The sequence below is a fragment of the Sipha flava genome, unplaced genomic scaffold (assembly GCF_003268045.1).
Source record: "Sipha flava isolate LNK unplaced genomic scaffold, YSA_version1 87_pilon_pilon, whole genome shotgun sequence".
NCBI classification, from domain to species: Eukaryota; Metazoa; Arthropoda; class Insecta; order Hemiptera; family Aphididae; genus Sipha; species Sipha flava.
The window spans coordinates 388,480-411,596 of record NW_020273629.1 but is presented as its reverse complement, the minus strand read 5'-3'; the positions used below and the strand labels follow the sequence as shown (position 1 = coordinate 411,596).

Sequence of the window (23,117 nt, the reverse complement as noted above, 5' to 3'; positions counted from 1 at the left end):
ACTATTTATATATTAATTTACAAGTGTTAACATTTACTAATTTTTATTTTTTTATTAAATTATTGCGTTGTATGTATATGGTTTCTTCATTAGTTCTCACACTCAAAAGATCTCCGATTTGAGGAAAGTAAGTTATGCAACTCGTGCTTTGTCTTATCAAATAATACTTCCACCACTGTCATCACAATCCACAAAGCCCAAAATAACCATAAATTATTATTTATTATTGTTATATTATTCTAACATATATTAATACCTGACCCGGCATCCGTCGTTATTTTATTTCTTACAAAAAAAATAAATAAATCATATGAATAATATTTAAAAGTATGTATATACAATTATTTCAAAAAAGAGGAAAATCAATAAAAATGCAATCGAATCGAAAAAATTGGTAAAAATGTTTATATTTTAATTCGTACTTGCATGGAATATAACCTACTATGTATAACCTACTTAGCAATAAATCCGTATAATAAAATAAATATATTGCAAATGCAACAACTTCCGAAGCCTACCTTTAACAATACATTTATTATAAAAAAAATTAACTATATGTATGGTTTCTAGAATTTTAACAGGCTGTTATAGATCAACTTAAATTAAATAATCTGGATTTAAAATAAAAAAAAATAGCTCACTGACAAAAAATTATCTGAACTTTAAAATAATTTTTTATCTCTAACTTCAGGTAAAAGATTCGTTAAAATTTCAGTTTAGCTTAAACTTATTTAAATTAAAGGTTGGTAAATTGGTAATTTGTTAGCCAATCAATGTATTAATTATATCTAGGAAAATCTATTAAAGAATATGTATCTATATATAATAGTATCATGATAGTATTAATGTATGTATTTATTTATATATATTTATATGTTACCGGCAATATGAATAATCCGGTATTTTACAAAATGCCTAGGCATTATACAAAATGTCAAAAATCACTCGACAATATACATAATATGAGTTTTATCTATGTATTATGTATAATGCCAATCGTGGAGTAGGCAATATGAAGAAAACAAACAAAATTGGGCATATTAACCAACGACTTTACTTATCGTTTATCATAAATGTGCGTTCACGATTTAACACAATAAAGATTAATATTCTTTGATACAATATTGAACGTACTAATATTTGTAATTTCCCTCGTAATTTTTGTGTCTCGTTTTGGTGTTGCAACTATGCATACGATTTATATGAAGTATATTATTAAAACAAATTACCACTACCTAATACTAGTTTTTTATCTGATGAACAGTATAATGAGTTAATAAAAATTCAATCCACAAGAATTGGCCAACGATTTTTAAAATGTGTTTGTAAGTCCAAGTGTCAAAATAAAAAAAGTATTTGCCTTAAAAATAATATTTTGTGCACTTCCAAATTTCACTTTTCTACAACATTTTATAATAATTAAATAGTAGTTAGAGTAAAATATTTTATATAATAATAATAATATAATAATAGATAAAAATAAAATGTTGTTTGTAATATGAGTAATAATGTATAATAATTATAAGAATCTTAATGTAATATAAGTAACATATAATAAAATGTTTTGTACTTTGCTTAAAAAAAGAATTGGCAGTTTGCATAATGCCTAGGTATTTTAAAAAACACCTGAATTATCCATATTGCCGATAACATTTATATAATTAAATGTGTCTATATATACTGACTGAATTACTGATTAATTTGAAATTTTGTGGAAATGTACTTATTCATAATATTTTTAATAATACTATATATGGAGGTATCAAGAAAATAATTTTTAAACTTTGCATTTTTAATGTCGAAACATCATAAGATATTATCACTCTGATAGTATAAACAATCGACATTTCGCAAGTATATATTAATGTTTGATTATATATAAAAATAATAATGCATAACCGTTGACTAAATGCCTGTTTTATATATTTTTTTAAGACTCACCTGACAATGATAGTCAATTAAGTTGGTAGTTTAATAAATTTATAAATTATATAATCCTATTTCGTTATAATATTTGCTTATATAATATATTCCTTTCTAAAAACTAGTATTTTGAAATAATTTTTTTTTTTTTTGGGGTTTTCCACAAATATTTACATTCACAGATACATTATTTTTTTTTATTTAAATGATATTTATTTTTGGAGAACAATAATGTAATAAAAGTGATTTAATTTAAATATTTGATAAAGGCCGTACCTACTAGCATAGGCATGCACAGACTTGTATATCAGGGGATGCCTACATAATACTTTTGTGCCCTATCTCAACAAAACGTATAGATATATTTAATAAATTATAATGTATAAATAATTAAGTAAACAAATCTATACATTTTTATTTAATATTGTGATATATAAGTCACGATGAATATTTTTCTGGGATAGGTAGCTTTAATTATTTATGATTTGTATTTTTGTTCTCAATTGTAACTGTCAAACTATCATGAGAAATTTTTTCACGAAAATTTAGAAAATGTAATTTATATTTTTCTATTACGAAACATAATTTATTTTCTACCAAATATTTTAGAATAAATTACATTTAACTTGAGCATCATCAATTAAAATACGGGCTCCTTACTCTAAGACTTAAATTTTAAGGCCTCACAACATTTGTGGGGTGTCTGCCCCCCCCCCTATTCGTACACACGCTTATATCTGCTAACTACTTCAAAATTTAATTCTACCAAATTGTATAAATAAATTGACAGTTTTTTTTTTATGAAATTGAAATATACCCTCATAATACTAGTAAATAATTATTAACTAATATATATTGGCTTTACAATTTTTTTCTTCCGAGTAAGATTTTTTTTTGAAGACCCCTATGATCTTTATAAAATTATTATATTTAACACTATTAAATTTGATTAAAGCAATGTGCTTAGTCCTCCTGTTTAAAGCACAACTTATAATAAAATGCATGTTTGTATGCAGTGGCGTATTCAGGATTCATTTAACAGAGGTGTTTTAAAATTTAGTTGACCAGTACTTGTGTATGGCAAATTATACTGTAAGTTTGCAATTTGGTGAAATACCATAACATACGGTCGATGGGGATGTTATAAAACCCAAATCACTCCCCTAAATACGTCCCTGTTTGTATGAATATAAATTGATAATTAATTCATACAACTATTTTAGTACAAGCTTCTAAGGAAAATGTATGAAATAATATTTAGAACAAATTAATGTTCAGCCTTAGTAGCGGCGCCAGATATTTTTTATTGGGGGGCGATACGGGGGCAAATTATTTTCTGGTGGGGAATTTATGTATCGCTACTCGATCACCCACTAATTTGCTTATATTATATTAAATAATCCAAAAAAAAATTAAATAATTAATTAATAAAATTTCTGTTTACTTACATATTTTTAACATATTGGAACCAAAATAGGTATAAGGTATAACCTAAAGTACTTAAAATATGTTTTATATAAACTTGTAAGTAATAAGGTTATATGACTTATGTTATATAAAATGTGTTATATGAACATTCATATAATTACTTATTTTATTTTATTATTATATTATATTTAAATATCAACATAACGTTAGTTATTAGTAGTAAATGAATAGGTATAAATAATTACAAATTATTAGGATAGTATTATTTTTTTATTTTTATGAATCACATCAAATTTATCTACAACCATATCTAAAATGCTCGATAATCAATATAAAATGCATTTTAGATTAAAATGTTCAATATTAAATTTTAGGAGGGGCAAAAAGGGGCATTTGCTCACCCTGGCCCCAGTGTAGTGCCGCCCCTGTTCAGCCGTATGGGTATAACATTATATCTATGATATAACAGATATAAAATTATTGTATATCTTACTAAATAAGTGCGACATTTGAGGGGGAGGTATAACCTGTTAACCCCCACCATAACACTGCCTTTAAGTATTTGATTATTGAAAAAAGAGGTAGTTATAAATTGGTAGTTTTTGAAGTGCATTATTTTTTTTAACCCCTCCCTATAACAAATTTGAATATATGCCATCAAGGGCGCCCATATGGAGGGGTAAGGGACATGTCCCCCCCTGGAAAATGTCAAAAATCTTGGAAAATTGTTTACCATGATCAGAATATATTTATTTAAAAAGAATTTAAAAATTTAATTTAATATATGAAAATTTATAATTTGTTTATGAAAAATCTATTTAGTTTGGAAAATCAGGTTATTAGCTATAAATAACAATATGCTTTTTTGTTTCTATTCTATGGATAATTATCAATTCTTAAAATATTGTGTATTTCCAGAAATACGGTACCTATGTAAATGTGTGTGTGTACACCACCATAATATTTATATAATATTTGTAAATTAATATTTTAATAAATATAACTGATGTTTTAAGTATCCAATTTATATTATTAATTAAATAAGAATTTCAATAAATTACTTTTATGGTATATTGGTTAAAAAATTATTATTTTATAGTCTTCCAGTTTGATATAATATATCAATATATATATAGGTATATATTATATAATGTAATAGTATAATAAGTATAATGTAAAATTGTAAACCCCTTCCTATATTGTAGGTCATTCCTATTTATGAATAGAGTGATAAATTAAAATGTTTGTCCCCCTCTTGAGAATTTTCATATGGACGCTCTTGTATGTCACTGAGTTTATATCAATGTATAGATTTTAAAACATAAAATATAGTATTTTTTTTAGATAAACATTTTAAGAAATATTTTTTTTTCTTGTAGGGTGCTATTATCTCGCGGGACTCTACAAATATATTATGTCACATGGATATTGAACAGCAATTTAATCCTATCCTAGATGAAATATTAATTGAAAGGGTAGTTGGAACAGATAATCATGAGTTTATAAAAATGGTAATAATTAACCAAAATTATGCTTTAAATTAAATGTTATAAAGTCTTACAGTTGCTATTGATTTACTAAACTAGTATATTTCCGAAGAAATGAAGAATTATGGTTGGACCATAGAACTAGATGAATTTAAAGCCTCTACTCCAAAAGGAATTTACAATATGACTAATGTTGTGGCTACTTTAAACCCTTTGGCTGATCGGTATATAGTTGTCGCTTGCCATTATGACTCCAAATTAATGAAATTTATATTTGTGGGAGCAACTGATTCAGCAGTACCTTGTGCCATGATGATGTACATGGCAAGGTCTTTGAACCAACAACTTGAAGCATTTAAAAACTCTGTAAGTTTACTTTGAATTATCTAATATTAAATAACTTAACAATAAATAAATGCAGATGACATCATTTTTAAGGGCCTAGATTAAATAATTTTAACTTCAAGAAATATTCTAATGCTTACAGAACCTTAATTTATAGGATCCCTATTAAGTCTTATTAATGGATCCCCAAGTAAACTATTAAATTACATTTTTAAATTGTAATTATTAAAATGTATTTATAACTTTTATTAATCATCATTTAATATTATTTATTTATTATTTAAATCACTTTTGTATAAATAGCAATTAATAGCTAAATTAAAAGTTAATGATTAAATAAACAAAATTAAGAAATAAATCAATTTATGATTATCTGAAATTAGCTTTTCATTTCACAATTGATTATTATATCTAAAAGTAAACATATAGGTTCTATATTAAAAAAACTATACTAAAATATTTGCATTTGATCGTAAGGTATGATGACTAGCTTTCTGGTCAATAACTATATTTTATATGTCATTTTATTTAATATTTTCAAATATTGATTAATGATAACACATTGTAGTACATTTTTTTTTTCTTGAAATATTGTGGTTATTTGATTTTTGTGTTATTTTACTTAAAACCATGCATTTTTATCATATTTTATTTTATAAATTAAAATAATTGAAAACTTAATTAAAGAAATTAATACTTATTTTTGTAAGGAATACATTTCTAATAATTTATATTTTTATTTTTGACTACAGTTTTAAGCACAAAGAATATTGATATAATTAATAATATTGATAAATAAGTGAGTAATAATATAATAATTTCCAAATTAATAACACTATTATAAAATATTTAAATTATTTACATATAACAAAATGGCTAATACTTTATAAAAAAAATTAAGTATAAATTATATCTATATAATTAGTATATAAGTATTTGTTTATGTGCACCTCGTATTTCACTCTATTTCAACATAAGAATATGAAGTTTTAATGTATTAATAAATTAGTAATGGCTGTTTTTTGTGGCACATTATAACAGTGATTAGCCATGACTGACTTTTTGTGTTATGGTTAAGCTGCATCTGTTGTTACTAATTTTTAAACGAAAGACTGCATTAAAATGTAGTATATCAAACACTTGTGAACTTACTTAAAATATTGTTTTTTATACTAGAAAAAAATAATTATTATATATTTATATTTTAAAAAAGTTAAGCTTACTTATTTTCTATTGATTTTTTATATGCAAATGTAATTTTATCTGAGCACTAAATAATGTTTGTCATAAGATTTGCTTTTTGTTTAATCATTATTAGGGTTTGGATGTTTATGTGCATAAAAAGACTATTATATGTTTGCATTTGTGCATTAAAAAATTATTAAATTCATACAAAATAAAATTTAGTACTAAAAATTAAAAATATATTATAATTTATAATTATTTAATTTTAATAGTTGTCATTTTTATATTTTATATTTTTTTAATAATATTTACTATTTTACAATATGAATATTACACTGTGACACAATAGTTTTTTTTAATTTGATCAAACAAATCTAAAAATTATATATTAGGGATAAACACAATTATATAAGTCAATAATTTATCATTTATATACCCGTCAATTTAAATTGTTTTTTAAATAAAGTTCAAAAATGTACCATAATCGGTATTTATATTCCTAAAATCCCAAAAATATGCAATTAAAATATAAAACTAAAAAAATTCAAAAATATACAAAATAAAAATAGTATTATTTGATTTAGTAAAACATAAATCAAATTTATATCCAAATCCGTATTAAATTGAATCAATAGAAGAATTATGCATTTTCATAAACATCCAAGTTAATCATCATTTATTAATCATTTAGCAAGTTAATGTAAGAAAATTTAATTTTATTAAAGACTAATACATTTATACAAGTATTATATTTATAAACTAAGATTTTTGTATGTATTCAATCACTAATAGGTTCATATGTTTTTTGAGTCATTCATAAAGTTAATGAGTAAATCTAATTCCTTATTTCCTTATCTTATTTTCATGTTGACGTGTATTCCTTGGAGTATATCTCATAATAAATTAAAATAATATATAATTTAAACTAATATTTTTGTTAAATTAATTTTTTTTTTTTTAATAATTTAGCCCTTAAGCTTGATGATGGTATTTTTTGATGGAGAAGAAGCATTTGTGAAATGGAACAAAACAGATTCTCTTTACGGTTCCAGACATTTAGCTTCAAAAATGGAAAATACCAAATTTTTTCACCGAGGTCGCCAATTGAATCAACTGTATAGAATTGTAAGTTATTTATTATCCTCCCCAATTTTATATCATTGAGTTATGGAATTCTTTTTTCTTTTTTTTTTCAGGAATTCTTAATGTTATTAGATTTATTGGGTACAAAGAATCCAAAGTTTTATAATTATTTTCCAGAAACAACAGACTTATATCAAAGTTTGATCAATGCTGAAACAGCTTTAAATACTACCGGTTGTTTTAACAATTATATTAATGTTTATTTCAAACCAAAGTCTGCAAATGTAGAAATTGATGATGATCATATGCCATTTTATGAAAAAGGTCAACATCTATTAACAAAAATACTTCTTTAAACTTATATGGCTTTAATTAATTAGATTTATTTATGTATATAGGGATTGAAATTGTTCATGTAATTCCACATCCATTTCCAAGTGTTTGGCATGAGAGCAGTGATAATAGAGAAGCATTACACATGCCGACAATACAGAACTTGATTAAAATTTTTCAAGTATTTCTACTTAGTTATTTAGAAAAACAGTAAACTAAATATTTTTGTTTACTATCTTGAATCTCATTTAGAAATAGAATAGAAAATTATATTAAATTTAAGATTTTAATTTTTTATATTTTTTGATATTTTTATGATTGTTATTTTAAATTGTTTACACTTAGATACATAAAGATTTATATATTATACATAATTTGTTGGGAATTAAAGTTTTTTAAACTAATTTTATTTTTTACTGCAAGTTTAATTAGTAAATAATATTTTTTTAAATATCTTTTAGTTTTATCACAATTGATAGTTGTTTTTTATTATATTTAAAAAATTAAAACTTCAAATAAAATTTAATATTTTATTTTATATTTTTTTGATATTTTTATGATTGTTATTTTAAATTATATACACCTTAATAGATTTATATATTATACATAATTTGTTGGGAATTTAAGTTTTTCAAACTAATTTTTTTTTTACGTAAGTTTTCTTAGTTAATAATCATTTTTTAAATATCTTTTAGTTCTATCACAATTGATAGTTGTTTTTGATTATATTTAAAAAATTAACACTTCAAATATAAATCTATGAATTTACATTATTGTGATAGTTGGCATAATAAAGCAACGCCTCTCAGTATCCAATGTTCTGGCTGTTTTGTTGTTGATGGTATCCATAAAGCAATAACAAAGTTTGTGGAATGTCCTGTTGTAGATAATGTGCCTTTTCTTTCGGCTGTTTTATACATGGGACACAAATAAACTGTGTTTAGCTTTAAATTTTCTTTTTCTATTGGTGTCATATGAATTATAGGCATTTTGTCATACAGTTGTTTTGGTTTAGACTCTTTGAGACTTGATTTTTTATTGCTCCATCTTGCTCCGTCCAAAAAAAGACCATAAACATAAACTCCATTTTCAGGAGTTGAGTTAATGACGATTTTTTTGTCCATTATCTAGAAAATAGTTATATTTTATAGCATTACATTTATTTATTAATATAAATAACCCAATTTTATTCATTATCAATGTAAAGATATTAGTGCACCAGTATAAGGAAAAATTCAACAATACAGAAAATTACAACTGAAACTATTGAACAGAATTTATTTATAGAATATTTAGTATGCTATGTTAGAATAATAATTGCCTTATAATATATTACTAAATATTTTAATAAGATATAATTATCAATATAAATGTTTTGTTGTGTTTACCTTAAAATCAAAAGTCAATAAGTCTATAGGTATTTTGAATTTTCTTGCAAAATTTTGTTGAGCTCCTGTCAAAAACGCTTGTGTAAAATAAAACCCAGAAATCCAAAATGAATTTGGAGTACCATGGATGTACCATTTCTAAAAAAATAAGGTAATTTTAAATTTTCAACGAAGTTTAAATTTCAATGAATGATAATTTAAATACAGACTCTGAACTATACCTGTAAAAAAGACAATCGTTGCAATAAATCTTTTATATAACTTCCCAATGGTTTTAATGATGGATATGAACTATTTGCCCAAATAAACGGGATTTTGTTTATTAAAATACTGTGATATACTTCTTCTAATTCGTTGGACATTAATATTAAACCTAAAAAAAAAAATTAGACTATATTAAAAATGTATTATATAATGCAAGTTTAAATAAACCTATTTGGTTGTACACATAATATGCAAATAAGATAAGCTATTAGTATTATTATTTGTTTATCTTATTTAAGAAGATGATGAATTGGTTAATAAAAACCAAGAAACTCTTAACCATACTCTTAGGGGACCTCAACTCGAAACATCAAACCTGGGGCTGTTTGAAAACAAACCAAAATGGTAACAAACTTCTCAAAGTCACATCAGAACAACGGATAATAATATCACCTCCCGCTAGTCCAACCTTTCAACGACCCGGAAGACAACCAGATATACTTGATATCGCTCTAATCTACAATTTCCCAATCAACTTACACCACCAAGTCCTAAACGAACTGGATTTAGATCATGTTCCTGTTATCTCTAGTATGAATAATCAAATAAAAATCAATCATCCTATTCCAAAGCTAATTAACGCCCCCGTAAAATGAGAAGCCTTCAGAGAAAATTTAGATAAAAACCTTAATAACCAAAAACAATATCAAAACATAGATGATATCAATAAAAGCATTGAGCATATAACAGAAGCCATAAAAATAGCAGTGACCCAAGCACAGATTAAAAAAAAAACACAGTAACATAATTCAGTCCACTGACTACCTCCCAATCATTATACAAAATTTAATCAAAGAAAAACACAAAGTAAGAAAAATTTGGCAGAGAACAAGAAATTTAAGAGTTAAAAGAAGACTAAACCAGTTAACTAGAAGGGTAAAGTGGGAATTAGATAACATAAGATACAACTCTTACAGTGCTTACCTGGAAAAAATCAATCGAATGACTCTAGTCTTTGGTTAGCTACAAAAAGAATACTTAAGCAGCGCAGTGTAATACCCTCATTAAAAAACGGAATAGCCAAATACGACACAAATGAAGAAAAGTCCGAAGCCTTCGCCGACTACTTCAAATCATGCTTCACCACGGAAGATGACACTCAACATCAAAACGAACACTTAGAAGAAATGTCGAACAAAACTAATCACGAGCATAACACCATTATTTAGCTAACATCCCCCAAAGAAATACAATTAATCATATCAAAATTAGCAAGCAAGAAAAGTCCCGATCATGATTTAATAACAAACAAAATTCTAAAAAATCTTACATCAAAAGTATTAACATACCTAGCCTCTCTATTTAACTCAACCATGCGTATAGATACCTTTACCTTTCCCCTTACATGGAAACATGCTATTATAGTCCCAATCCATAAACCTGGAAAACAAGCGAATTCTCCCACAAGTTACAGACCAATAAGCTATTACCAACTCTATCTAAACTATATGAAAGGATTTTACTGAATAGGATATTCCATTCTTACTAACCATTCTTACACATAATCCCAAAATACCAGTTTGGTTTCAAAACACAGCACTCCACATGCCACCAGATTCAACGTATATCAGAAATAATTGTACATGGCTTCAAAAACAAAAAATATACTACAGCAGTTTTTCTCGATTTAACACAAGCCTTTGATAAGGTCTGGGCTTGAAATAAAACTGAAAGCACCTAATCTTCCTATGTACCTGTTAAAAACCATCACATCTTTCATAACAGACAGAACATTCCAAGTGAGAATAGACACAGACTTATCTCTACAACACAAAATCAAATCTGGAGTCCCACAAGGATCAGTATTGGGGCCAACTCTTTTTAACATTTACTGCCAGGACATACCCAATCCCTCTAACTCTCAACTGGCAATGTTTGCGGACGACACTATAATCCTTACGCAAGATAGCGCATTAGACCTATCAATCGAAAAACTACAATCTTTATTAAATGAAATTACCTCCTGATTCAAAAAATGGAAACTGAAACTAAATCCGACAAAAAGTGTAGCTAAAATATTCACCTTAAAAAGATATAACGATCCAAGAAATATTAATATAAACAACCAGATTATACAATGGAATAGAAAAGATGACCCAGTCAAATACCTTGGTGTTTTCCTCGATGAAAAACTCACATGGAATATCCATATAAACAAAAAACTCACTCAGGGATATGTCAGGATGAGAATTCTCTACTCCTTAGTGAATTACAAATCAACTCTCCAAATGAAATCTTCTCTTCTTCTCTACACCACAATAATCAGACCACTGATAACTTATGCTTGTCCTGTATGGGCTGCTGCCTCTATGACTAAAATAAATAAACTACAAATCTTATAAAATAAATTCTTAAGGATATGTCTCAAAGCACCTTGGTTTATGAGAAACCGTCAGATCCATAATGACACGGGAATACCCCTGATAAATACATGGATTAAAACCCAATTTAAAAATTTCCACGCCAACTAAAAAACTTGGACAGTGCTCGTCATTACAATATAGGAAGAAAACCACTCAATAGACGTCTGCGGCCTCGACTTCCCCAGGATATTCTCTTGACAGACACGGAAGACTCATCGTCAGAGAATAAGGATCATTATTAATATACTAGACCTTTTTATTATATTCATATGTGTTAGCACATCATTTTATATCCTCACTATTAATATTTATGAAATTAATAAATTTATAATTATTTAAATTTATAACAAACAAAATTGTAAAAACTAAAAAGTTGTAATAACACTAGAGGTGCTGAAACATTTTATAATTATAATAAATTAAAAAAAAAATGGTTGATATTATTTTACAAAATAAATTAGAATAATATATAGCATAATATAAGCTTAAGCAGTGCTCGACTTGGCAAAATTAAAGAAGGGGGACTCTATTTACTTTAAAAAAAAACGTCCCCAAAACTGACTGAGCGTTATTATTATAGCGTAATAATAGTAGGGGGACTCTAAAATTTCTGAAAATTAGTTGGGATACTCCGTCCCCCTGCGTCACCCCTTCAAGTTGAGCGCTCAGCATAAGGTATAATATACCTATTTAGAAAAAGTGATATTTATTATAAGTTTTATTTAATATTTTTGAGGTTTTTATGTTTTATGTCAGAGATGGACAGCTAAAAGTAACTTGAAGGCCAATTTATAGAACTTTAAAATCTGGCGGGCCATAGGAAAAAAAATTTGATTAAAATTGACAACCAGCATATTTATTTTATATAATTTAATTTTACGACTGAACCAATAAAATAAATTAAGTACCTAATAACTATAGCCATGTTAAATATATTAATTTGAATATATATTATACTTATACATTTAATAATTAGGCTGCAGTTCAATACTAAATGAGAATATATTAAGTATGTATATTTTACGATCAACGTTATTTGATTATGTTGTACGGACCTTATAAAAAAAGTACGTGGGTCATATGTGTTCTCTACAACTATTTTTTCAGATTAAAAATATATTTTGACATTTTAAAATCAATGAATTGTACAATCTTCGAAGTTTTCCAACCAAAATTTTCATAATTACATTTGATTTTTTTGATCATTATCTAGGGTTTATGTCCGCTAATTTCTAGTAATTTTTTTTTTATTAGGTCTCAGTATCTATTTCGGTTAATAATTAACATACATTTTTAGTTTTGCTTATAATATTCATATTTATATATTCTTACATACAAATATTGATTAAAAAATGTATATTGTAGTATTAATATTAAATAAATATATTACCACTCATAATTACTTTGGGTAAAATTCACACAAATACTGATTATTTATTTTTAGATTTTAATTTTAATTTTAAAATATTAAATTTTATTTAATTACAGATATTATTAGCTAATTAATTTTTAATTTTCAGTCGAAAATTATTAAGCAGTAAAAACATGGGCTTATATAAGGTATAAAATTAAACATTTACTCACCTTTAACAGCTCTTTGTATATTAGTTAAACTAAATTTAATAACGTCCAATAGTTTATTAAATCGACCCATTTCTTGTACCAAAACTGTATTCATTGACTGGTTGTAAGAAGTTGGATATTTTTCAAGAGCCAGCACAATATCGAAATTTATGGGTAATTTACTTAGTATATCCGTGGCAAATGCTAAAACTAGTTCTTCAGATGATTTACCTTCTTCACCCGAAGTTATGGAACCCTAAATCCAGTACTTATTATTAAAAATTTGAAGATTCTTCGTGTTCTAAATTCTTATGTGTTCATAGGCACAAATAGGGTTTGAGATTAGGGAAACTGGGAAATTGTTCATAATATATTTTATTAAGTATAGCAATGATTTGATTTTTTTCTTTGGGGGTACGGGAATTTAGAAACTAGTTAAAGAAGTAAGTCCCTCAACCACTCTTATTTATGCCTATGTATATAATACATATTATGTTGATGTGTAGTGGTAAAGAATTGAATACTTAATATTAATTCTCATGTTCATCTACACATTTTGGTAGTTTATTAGACAAATACCTACTTAAAATATATAAGCATTACTTACATAACTTAGTTTATATTTGTTCCATAAATCCTATGGTAATAAGTAGATAGCAACAAAAAAATAAGATAACGATCACATAAATAACAATTGATGACAACATTTACCATAATAAGACTGATAATTAATGTCCTAGGTTTATTTAGATAGTTGTAAAAATGTTAATGTTAATAATACTAATTTTACTTACAACTCGGTCCTGACCAGCAATTTAAGTACATTTTTAAAAATAACAATAATAATTATATTCATATAAATGTTGTTAATATGTAGAGTTGGACGAGTATTGGTTTTTTATGTTGAGTCGAGACGAATTTTAATTATTTCAAGTCGAGTAGAGTTCAAAACTCGAAAGCTCGAAAAATACCCAGAAGGTACTTAAGAAAAAAGTGGTGGTTACCAATTTGTATAAAATTATATTATCATAATAAAATATCAAATTAATAACAATCTATTGTTATTCATTTGAAACATCAACCTTGTTGGTATTTTCTATCGGAAATATTTGGCTTCAGTTATTTGTAGTTTTAATATTTATTTTTCAATAAAGTAGTAAAATAAACTCGAATATTTGATTCAAATCGTGCACTCGGTTATAGTCGAGTAAAATCGATTACTCGTATGTACAAGTACAAATATTTTTTTTGTCAATTCAAATCATATTTGACTCGAAAAACTTACAAATTTGACTACCTTACTCGTTCAACTCTAATGTAATAATATATAAATTTAAGTATATACATCATGTGTCATAATTTACTTGTGTTTTAAGAACGGAATCGAGAAGTATTTCAGTTTCTTGTCTTTCTTTTATGAGATCCGCATTCTCATGCAGGCCAAAAATACTAGGTTTTGTAACTAATGGCAATCCTTGAATTCGCTCTAAGAATTGATCATACTCTTTTAAATCAGGGCAGTGATAAATTCCTTAAATAATATAATTATAAATTTATTTATTCTTATAACATTGTAAATAAGTTACTTATCGCATTATTAATAATTACCAGATTTATCAAAGTTAAAATTTTTTTTCTTAATAACAGACTTAGAATAAAACTTGTTTAGACATGTAATCAAGCAACGACGGTCCCAATCGTCCGTTACACGCCCGCCGTAGTTGCATTCACCAGTAAGATACCGTAAGGCATCAAATTGAACGTTTGGATATTCGTTTAAGAATTTTTGTAACTGTAGAACACTAATCCTGAGATCAGTTTCGTTAAATTCATACATTCGATTCCATCCGATCGACCCGTAATTGCGGCGTTCTTGAACTAAAGCGTGAAAGAAACACAAACTGAAAATCAGTTTCTTAAAATTTCCACTTTGTTTACAGCCCTCAAAAAATTCTTCGTTTGCAATTGGATCGCTTGTAAATGATCTGAAAAATGCTTGTATTTTAACAAACACACACACAAATATACGAGCAGTGCCGAATTAAGGGCCGATGCCGCCCTAGAGCAAATAATGTTTGCCCACTCCCTCTCAAAGAAATAAAGTTTAGGTGAAACAAAAAAAAAAAAATGGTTTCTATGTATAAATTAAAAAAATAAAATACTATTATAAAATATAAGTACCTAATAGACTAATTAATCTACTTAAACTAAAAAGTATAAATAGGTATATGTTAAATGTCACAGAATAGTTTTGCAAAGAATTTTTTTAAACTAATGGAAAATACAATTATAATATTAATAAATTGGTTTAAAATATACATATAATAATTAAAGTAATAAGAATAAGAAAAAATAATGAATTGGAAAGTTTATTAAAAAAAGAAAACATAGTAAATACAATTAGAAACCGAAGATTTCAGTGGGCCGGCACGCTAGACGAAGCCAAAAAACATAAGGATGACGATGGATGAGAACCCAGTTGGTAAAAGACCACTAGGGATATCTCGATTAAGGTGGAAGATATGATAAAAAGAGCTGTGTTGACACTGAATGGAGAACCGGATTGGAAAGCACGAGCTTTGGATAGAGAATGCTGGAGAATTAGATGTGTGACGGTATGGTCATAATGACCAACAAACTCCAAATAAAAAAGAAAAGAAAATTTAAAAATAATAACATAATAATTATTATAAAATAATAATTATAACATATTAAAAGATAAAAAAATATTTATTTTTTTTATTTTGTAAATAAAAAGTAAAAACTTAATATATAAAATAATCAGTGGCAAAGCACGAGTATTTAAGTCGGGGAGTCGTTAAAAAATACGTTACAGCCCCCCTCATTTAAAACTTTATTGTATGTATGATATAAGAGACACGGTCTTTTGTTTTTTATTTCATATTTTTTTCGTATACCTAACCTATTTTTGGGTCATGATGAATAGGTTGAAAAACACTGCTATATATAACACTATTACAAACATTTAAAAATATAAACATTATTAATAGCACCTGTATATATTAGCTCGGAGTCCTTTTGGCGGTTCATTAGTCATTTTAATGCTATTTTGAAGTACTGACACGGGGAAATATTCCACAGGATAAGATGTCAACCAAAGTCTAAATTCTGAATTAATATGTTCTACAGAAAAATTTTCACATGTCTAAAACAATGGAAAAGATTATGGCAATAATAGTTACATTGCTTATATCATAATAATTAGTATTTTTTAGTTCTTGGTATAATATAAATATATAATTGTAATTTTTATCAATATAATTATATTACCTTTTCAAGGTCAGACATCCAGCTTTTAGCTAAATGACAATTTTGTAACAATACCCAGTCACCCGTTCTTGTTGCTTCTTCAATTAATCGAGAAGCTATAGGGCCTTGGCCTTGACCCAAAGACAAAGATGTTAAGCGCGACCCAAAGCCCTTAAAATGAAATACATATACATTTAATTTTGAAAGGTGTATATTGTCCAATTATATTATTTTAAGAATTTACATAGATTTTGGCTAATAAGATTAATTTGATAATTTGTATTAAATTATATATACCATTTTGTCAGCAAATTTGAGTAACATTGTAGTTGGATCAGCACCTGGAGTTAATATGAATACTAAAGGTGTCGCACAGTTCGAATTACCAAAGGATGAAAATAAATCAAATGGTGGAGGTTCAATAAATTTATTTTCCAAAATAGATTCATCTATAAATTAAAGTGAATTAGTTTACAATACTTCCATAAATTAAAACTATTCATACTCGTTATAAAGTATTGAACTGCTGGTAATATTTTGTCATATCTAATGATTCGCAAAATTATACATTTTTGAAAATAATTTAAATTTGTGTTCCAAGGTTCCGGAAAATTAGTCAGATATGGTACAGGTGAATCGTAAATATGTTTCCATTCATCTTCATTATTCTCAAAATTAGCTCTTATACCCTAATTAAAAATATATAATTTATTCTTTTAAATCACAATAACCATTTTGTTATTTATTATTTTACAAAAAATCTTTATGATCATTTCTAAAATGTGTTTTAAAGGATTTTTCCCTATCCATCAATTTTATAGAATTTTTTTCATTAAAATAATATTAAAATTACGGGACTATTCGTCGATTTTATTGTAACTGAATATTGTCAGTATAGTATAGGGTTGGGCAAAAACATAGATGTTTTAGGTCGATATATCGATGTTTTAACATCGATAATTTGTTTTCGATTAATCGATTAAACATCGATGTTTATGTTCGAAATGTTCGAATTTTATTTTTTGTTTGTATTATTTTAGTATGCAGTATATAAAAATCGTTATACAGTATACCAGGGTATATTTTAAGGCGTTGTTGAGCATTGATTGCGATATCGGGAACATTTTTTGCGATTTTGGAAGTACATTTTTATGTTGTTGATAATGTTATAATGATAATATTACGGGTGAGAAGGTTGGTGAGCTCAGTCGACAAGCTATTTCAAAAGGGGGGTGTTATTCAAAATTATACACAACAAAATAAATACTTTACGTATACTTAATTGTACAAGAATACAAACACATTAGTACATTACACATGAATATCTATTCATGTGTAATGTACTATTGTATGAGAAAGCATTTAAATATTTTATTATATTAAAATTTCAAATGTCCATTTTTGTCATATGTATCCATTTTAAATCGCGCATGATACGATATAAAACCACGGCTTTGGTTTATTAGACAAAACGATGTAATGAGAAGCCGGATCACGGCTTTACATTATTGTTATGTATATATTTTATTATGATAAATATGTTTTCATCATGGTTTATGATCAATTTTTACCTTTATTAGACTTCACTATAATGTTAACGCGGTTAAGAGGGGGGGGGGGTGTTACTACACCTGTAATCCATGGCTACGGGCCTGGGTAAAATGGTTTGAAAATTATATTTTTGAAAAACCACCGATATCATAATTTTGTGATAATTACGCGTATTTTAGTGAAGTGATTTTAAATTTTTTAATATTACATGTTAAATTATTTTACCAGTTATATGTATTATTTTAAAGATTATTTTTCGGAAGTCGATTACCTTATCAGTATTTGCCTACGCCGAACATAGACATAGTTTCTTAATTATTTCCTTAATTGTACTTGTTTGATTTAGTATTATGTATATTGTATATAATACACTATTTATATGCGTTATGAATATAACATTATAATAGGTATGCGAGCCTTGGTTTGTTTTGATTCAGTTCCAGTAATTCCACCAATAATTATTTTTAATAATTCGTCGGCTTTCTATTTATTGTACTGGTATAATATATTCATATTTGAAGTACAGTATTAGTTTGAGAGTGCACCTAATATCTAGCGTAGTGTTTATTCATATAAATAATTATATTTAGTATACTTAGTTATGAGTAGAGTTATAAATGTGACTTTTGATAGAGGGGTAGAGGGAATTTAATGCGTTGTTGACAAAAATTCTTAGAATAAACCCTGCAGTATATATTATACAGTTATAATTTGGGCTCCTAAGTTCATGCACTAAAAAACGCATAAATAAGCACAGCGGCGTAGCCAGGGGGGGCTAAGGGGGCTATAGCACCCCCATGGCCCGTGTTTATAAGTATAGTGTATCTTGACTATTTAATAGAATCAATGGATGCTCGTTTTAATCAAAGGCTTATTGATGTTATGCTACTTGACGGACTTATTCCGGCCAATTTAAATATGTATGACGATGAAAATATTATAAAAGCTGCTAAAATATATGCCCAAGATCTCCATGATGATACCTCATCTACAATCAGAGCTAACCTGTTCATATGGAGGCAATAATGGAGTCAAAATACTATTCCAAAACCGAATTCTGCTCTTGATTCACTCTCTCACTGCACCAATCTTCAACCTAACATTAAAATACTTTTATAATTATTCGCCACGTTACTAGTTACCTCCTCCACTCCGGAAAGAACGTTTTCTGCACTTAATCGCTTAAAAAATTTTTTTAAGAAGCACCATGTCGGAAAACAGACTGAATGGGTTAGCTAAGGCTAATATAAATAAAAAAAATCAATTCGATGAAAGTGAAATAGTAACTGAATTTGTCGGAAATTCGCCTAAGAGGATGCAGCTGTCAGAGTGGAGCAAGTGACTGAACACTGAAACCAAAATTATTATTATTATTGTAAAATATATATTAATAAATATTTTTAAAACTATACTAAAATGCTTGAATTACATTTAAAAACTTGGTAGTAGATGGGGGGGGGGATTAAGGGTGAATTCTCATATCCTCTCTTACCTCACTTATCCAGTGATTAGCCTCTCCCATTTAAAAATCCTGGCTACGCCACTGAATAAGTATGCAATAATGCATTAACATTTGATCAAACATGCATTAAAAATCTTTAACTATGCACGAAAAAAAACTATAAGCATTTTTAAAAATAACAAGAATTATCCATTCATATTTTTAAAAGTTATATTTTTTCTTCGGTTACATTTTATTAAAATTATAATTAATGATCACACGTTGCGACGAAAATAGTTTATTGCAATGGACACGTCAATAGGAGGAGAGTGGTAGTGGTGCTCAATAACATTATTCCGTGATACTGCTTTTAACTTATAAAATTTAATGTCATAAAAAAATAAAATATTGATAAAATATTGATATTTTATAAAAAAGTTCGGAAAATTAAATAAGAATGGATTGAAACATTTATTGATCTAATTTTTTTTTGACTTCCACAAAAAAATGATTTCGCTGAATTTACATAAAATAATATGCGCTCATAACTCAAAAAACATCAACTATATGCCAAATATGCCAATACACACAGAACATGCAAAAACATACACTGTTAAAATTTAGATTTTTATTACCATTGTTATGAAACAGATTTTTATCTCAATTAGCATATTTTCTGATGTAGCAAAGAAAATATACAAATGCATGAAAATACGACCCCTGATTTTAAGTATTTAATATTGTATTTAAAAAATTTTAGTTAAACAATATTATTTAAACTCTTAAATTTATTATTTAATCAAGAAAATAGTACACTGTACAGATAATAAGGTGTGCGACGGATGGCAGCTCTAAAGGGAAACATTATTTTCGATGTTTTAAACATCGTTGTTTTTTCACCGATACATTGAACACATCGATATTTTAAAAATCGATGTGTTGATACATCGAACATCGATGTTCATACAATTTTGCCCATTCCTAGTATAGTATAGTATCGATTTCATTAAATTTATTTGAATAGAACCAGAAAAAATGTTTTTAATAGGCATTTTAATTTAAATTTATATGAATTAAAATATATAAATCTAATTAAACATATATAATACTGAATACTGATGTAGTACTATACCTATTTCAGAATACATTTTACAACATATTATTTTCTATAACAGTCATTTTAATATTTAATATAAAGTCATTTTTTACGATAGTATTTATATAGATAAAATATAAGATACGTAAACTAAACAAACTTTGAACTTTGGTAGGTTATCAACTCTGCAGAGTTCATCCCAATTTGAATCTTGTAACCAACTTATCTTATTTGTAATGGGGTTGTCTAAGTTTACTCCACCAGTCAAGAAAAAAAGCCACTCCTCTGGATTGATTTCTGTAGATAATCTAACAGCTATTACCAACGAAAATAATAGTTTATCCTAGAAAAATCAAGCATGTAAATTAATTCAAGTAAACCGATAAATTGAATATAATAATGAATAATAACTTTTTCAAATAAACTTCTGCATATATTGACATATAACGAATAAGTAAAATACTTTTTCAGTACTTCGGTACGTTCTTCAATTTTATCGCGTTTGGGACTATCTTCTATAGCCGTAATAAATAAATGTATGAACCATGTCAATGAATATTGATACATAGGATCAATGTTAGTCAAAGAATCAATAGCAAAAAATAATTTAGTAGAATATATGGCAACAGTTTGGTATTGACGCCTTGTTTTATCAATAGTTCGTTCAGTAATTTCAGCTTCAGTCTGTTTAACTTCAATTTCATTGGCAAGAACTTTGGACGAACTTAATATATTAACGGCTTCTTCATCTTCTAAAATATTTCCCTCAGAAGAACTTAATACTTGCAAAATTTTATCTTCAATATTTTTTAATGTTCTACACATAATAGAATATTAAATAACCAATTAAAAATATGAATCTTTACAATATTACCTGGCGTTTTCAGCGCCTTGTACTATTAGCTGATTTTTTTCTGCCTCTAAGTCAGGTCGATCTTTTGCAACAACAACACCTAGTAATTGATCTTCTAACCCATCTGATGTTATCATAAAGTTCAAAAGAGTTACTTTGACTGCTATATCAGGTAAGTAGTGAGGATTTCTAAGTTTTGTTGTAATATAAAACCTGTTTACAAATAATTAATAATGTCTTATTTGTTATTGCGTACTGATTATTTTATTGTAACAGCAATGAAAAAACAAAATATGCAAATTATTACCGGAATCGATCATTATACTCAACAATTGTATCTCCCAATTTCAAACAATACGTGCCTCCGCTTATAAATATTTGAGTTAATAATATAGGATCTAATAATGGATCTAGTTCTTCGTAAATATTTTCTAGCAATACCTGGAATATTTTATTACATTATAAAAATACAAATATTATATTATTAATTTATTATTACTGGGTTTCCATTAGTAATAGCATGTTCTAATATTTTCAAATAATTTGGAGTACTAAAGCGTACAATACTTAATGAATTATCCATTTCCAAATTTCTTATCCATTTATTTGCTTGGTTTTGAGGATCAATCATAAGTGCTGACCGTCTAGAATTTCTAAGGTAATACAACAATTATTTTAATTTTAATTTTTGTTTTAGATTATTATTTGAAAAAATATAATAATTAATAAGCTTAATAATAAGGATATAGCAAAAATAAGAAAATATAAATAATTTAAAAATATAGATTTGTATTATAAACTATACAGAGAAATTTAAGGATGGGACAACATTCAATAATAAGGAAACAGCCGAGGGAATTAAGAATTTAGGACTTCCGAAAAGTTAACATGGATGCTGTAAATAGACTAAAATAAGATAATAGATGAGGTTTTTGACGCTTTGAAGTAGATATTCTAGTATAATACGAGTATATATATGGAGTAAAAGCATGGGCGGACTAAGGTAAGAAATCGACCCGGGCGATCCTAGGTAGAAGCCTAAAAATTCCACGAATATCATTATACAGCATAAGTTTCTTTATAATAATGTCCAATCACCATCTTTTCATTTGATACACAAAACTAAAAAACTTTAAAAAATTGTTTGTATCCTTGATGGTCAATCGAATCATGCGATTATCGTAGTCGCTCAAAAAAAAAAATTCGTAGCTACTACGTAAGCACCATTTGAATACCTTTTCCTTATTTCTAGCTAAATTAATGTATGAACAATATTATGGGATTATTGTATGTGAACTCGTAGTCTAATGGTATTGAAAGCCATACATAGCGACAGATATCGGGTTCAACTGCTGAAATTTTATTTTGCACTTTTTTAATTATTTTCATGATGATTGATAACTGATACAACAGTTAGTAACTTAATAATTACCCTGTGACCTCTTTGGGGTGGTGTTGCATAGCAATTCGAGGGATATTTTCGATTAGCGGAGCGACGGCGCCGAGGAGCGTAGCGACAAGTGCCGCTAGCATGGCATCACTGA

At 26.7% G+C, this 23,117-nt stretch overlaps 2 protein-coding genes and 1 pseudogene across 2 annotated transcripts in view; 1 reads left to right on the top strand and 2 right to left on the bottom strand.

Moving 5' to 3' along the window:
- LOC112693465 overlaps positions 1-3,384 on the bottom strand; it is an 18,674-nt pseudogene extending 15,290 nt beyond the window's left edge.
- A 1,346-nt stretch (positions 3,385-4,730) lies between these two features.
- LOC112693486 (glutaminyl-peptide cyclotransferase-like) lies at positions 4,731-8,036 on the top strand (the record flags this gene model as incomplete). Its single annotated transcript, XM_025568579.1, is given in 5 exon segments — positions 4,731-4,862; positions 4,938-5,204; positions 7,338-7,493; positions 7,565-7,775; positions 7,850-8,036. Coding segments are annotated over 5 exon segments (915 nt in total), but the record flags the coding sequence as incomplete, so codon positions are not given.
- Positions 8,037-8,405: 369 nt separating this feature from the next.
- Positions 8,406-23,117, bottom strand: part of LOC112693475 (dynein heavy chain 7, axonemal-like) — a 38,692-nt gene continuing 23,980 nt past the window's right edge. The window contains exons 34-50 of the mRNA XM_025568564.1: positions 22,073-22,226; positions 21,881-22,014; positions 21,595-21,786; positions 21,132-21,537; positions 20,881-21,063; positions 17,138-17,321; positions 16,930-17,081; positions 16,654-16,803; positions 16,377-16,528; positions 14,971-15,347; positions 14,727-14,893; positions 14,157-14,165; positions 13,970-13,999; positions 13,384-13,618; positions 9,394-9,545; positions 9,173-9,310; positions 8,406-8,911 (exon numbers count right to left, since the gene is read on the bottom strand). Of these exons, the coding sequence (XP_025424349.1) occupies positions 8,555-8,911; positions 9,173-9,310; positions 9,394-9,545; positions 13,384-13,618; positions 13,970-13,999; positions 14,157-14,165; positions 14,727-14,893; positions 14,971-15,347; positions 16,377-16,528; positions 16,654-16,803; positions 16,930-17,081; positions 17,138-17,321; positions 20,881-21,063; positions 21,132-21,537; positions 21,595-21,786; positions 21,881-22,014; positions 22,073-22,226 (3,172 nt within the window). The 3' untranslated portion in view covers positions 8,406-8,554. The remainder of the gene's footprint in view (positions 8,912-9,172; positions 9,311-9,393; positions 9,546-13,383; positions 13,619-13,969; positions 14,000-14,156; positions 14,166-14,726; positions 14,894-14,970; positions 15,348-16,376; positions 16,529-16,653; positions 16,804-16,929; positions 17,082-17,137; positions 17,322-20,880; positions 21,064-21,131; positions 21,538-21,594; positions 21,787-21,880; positions 22,015-22,072; positions 22,227-23,117) is intronic.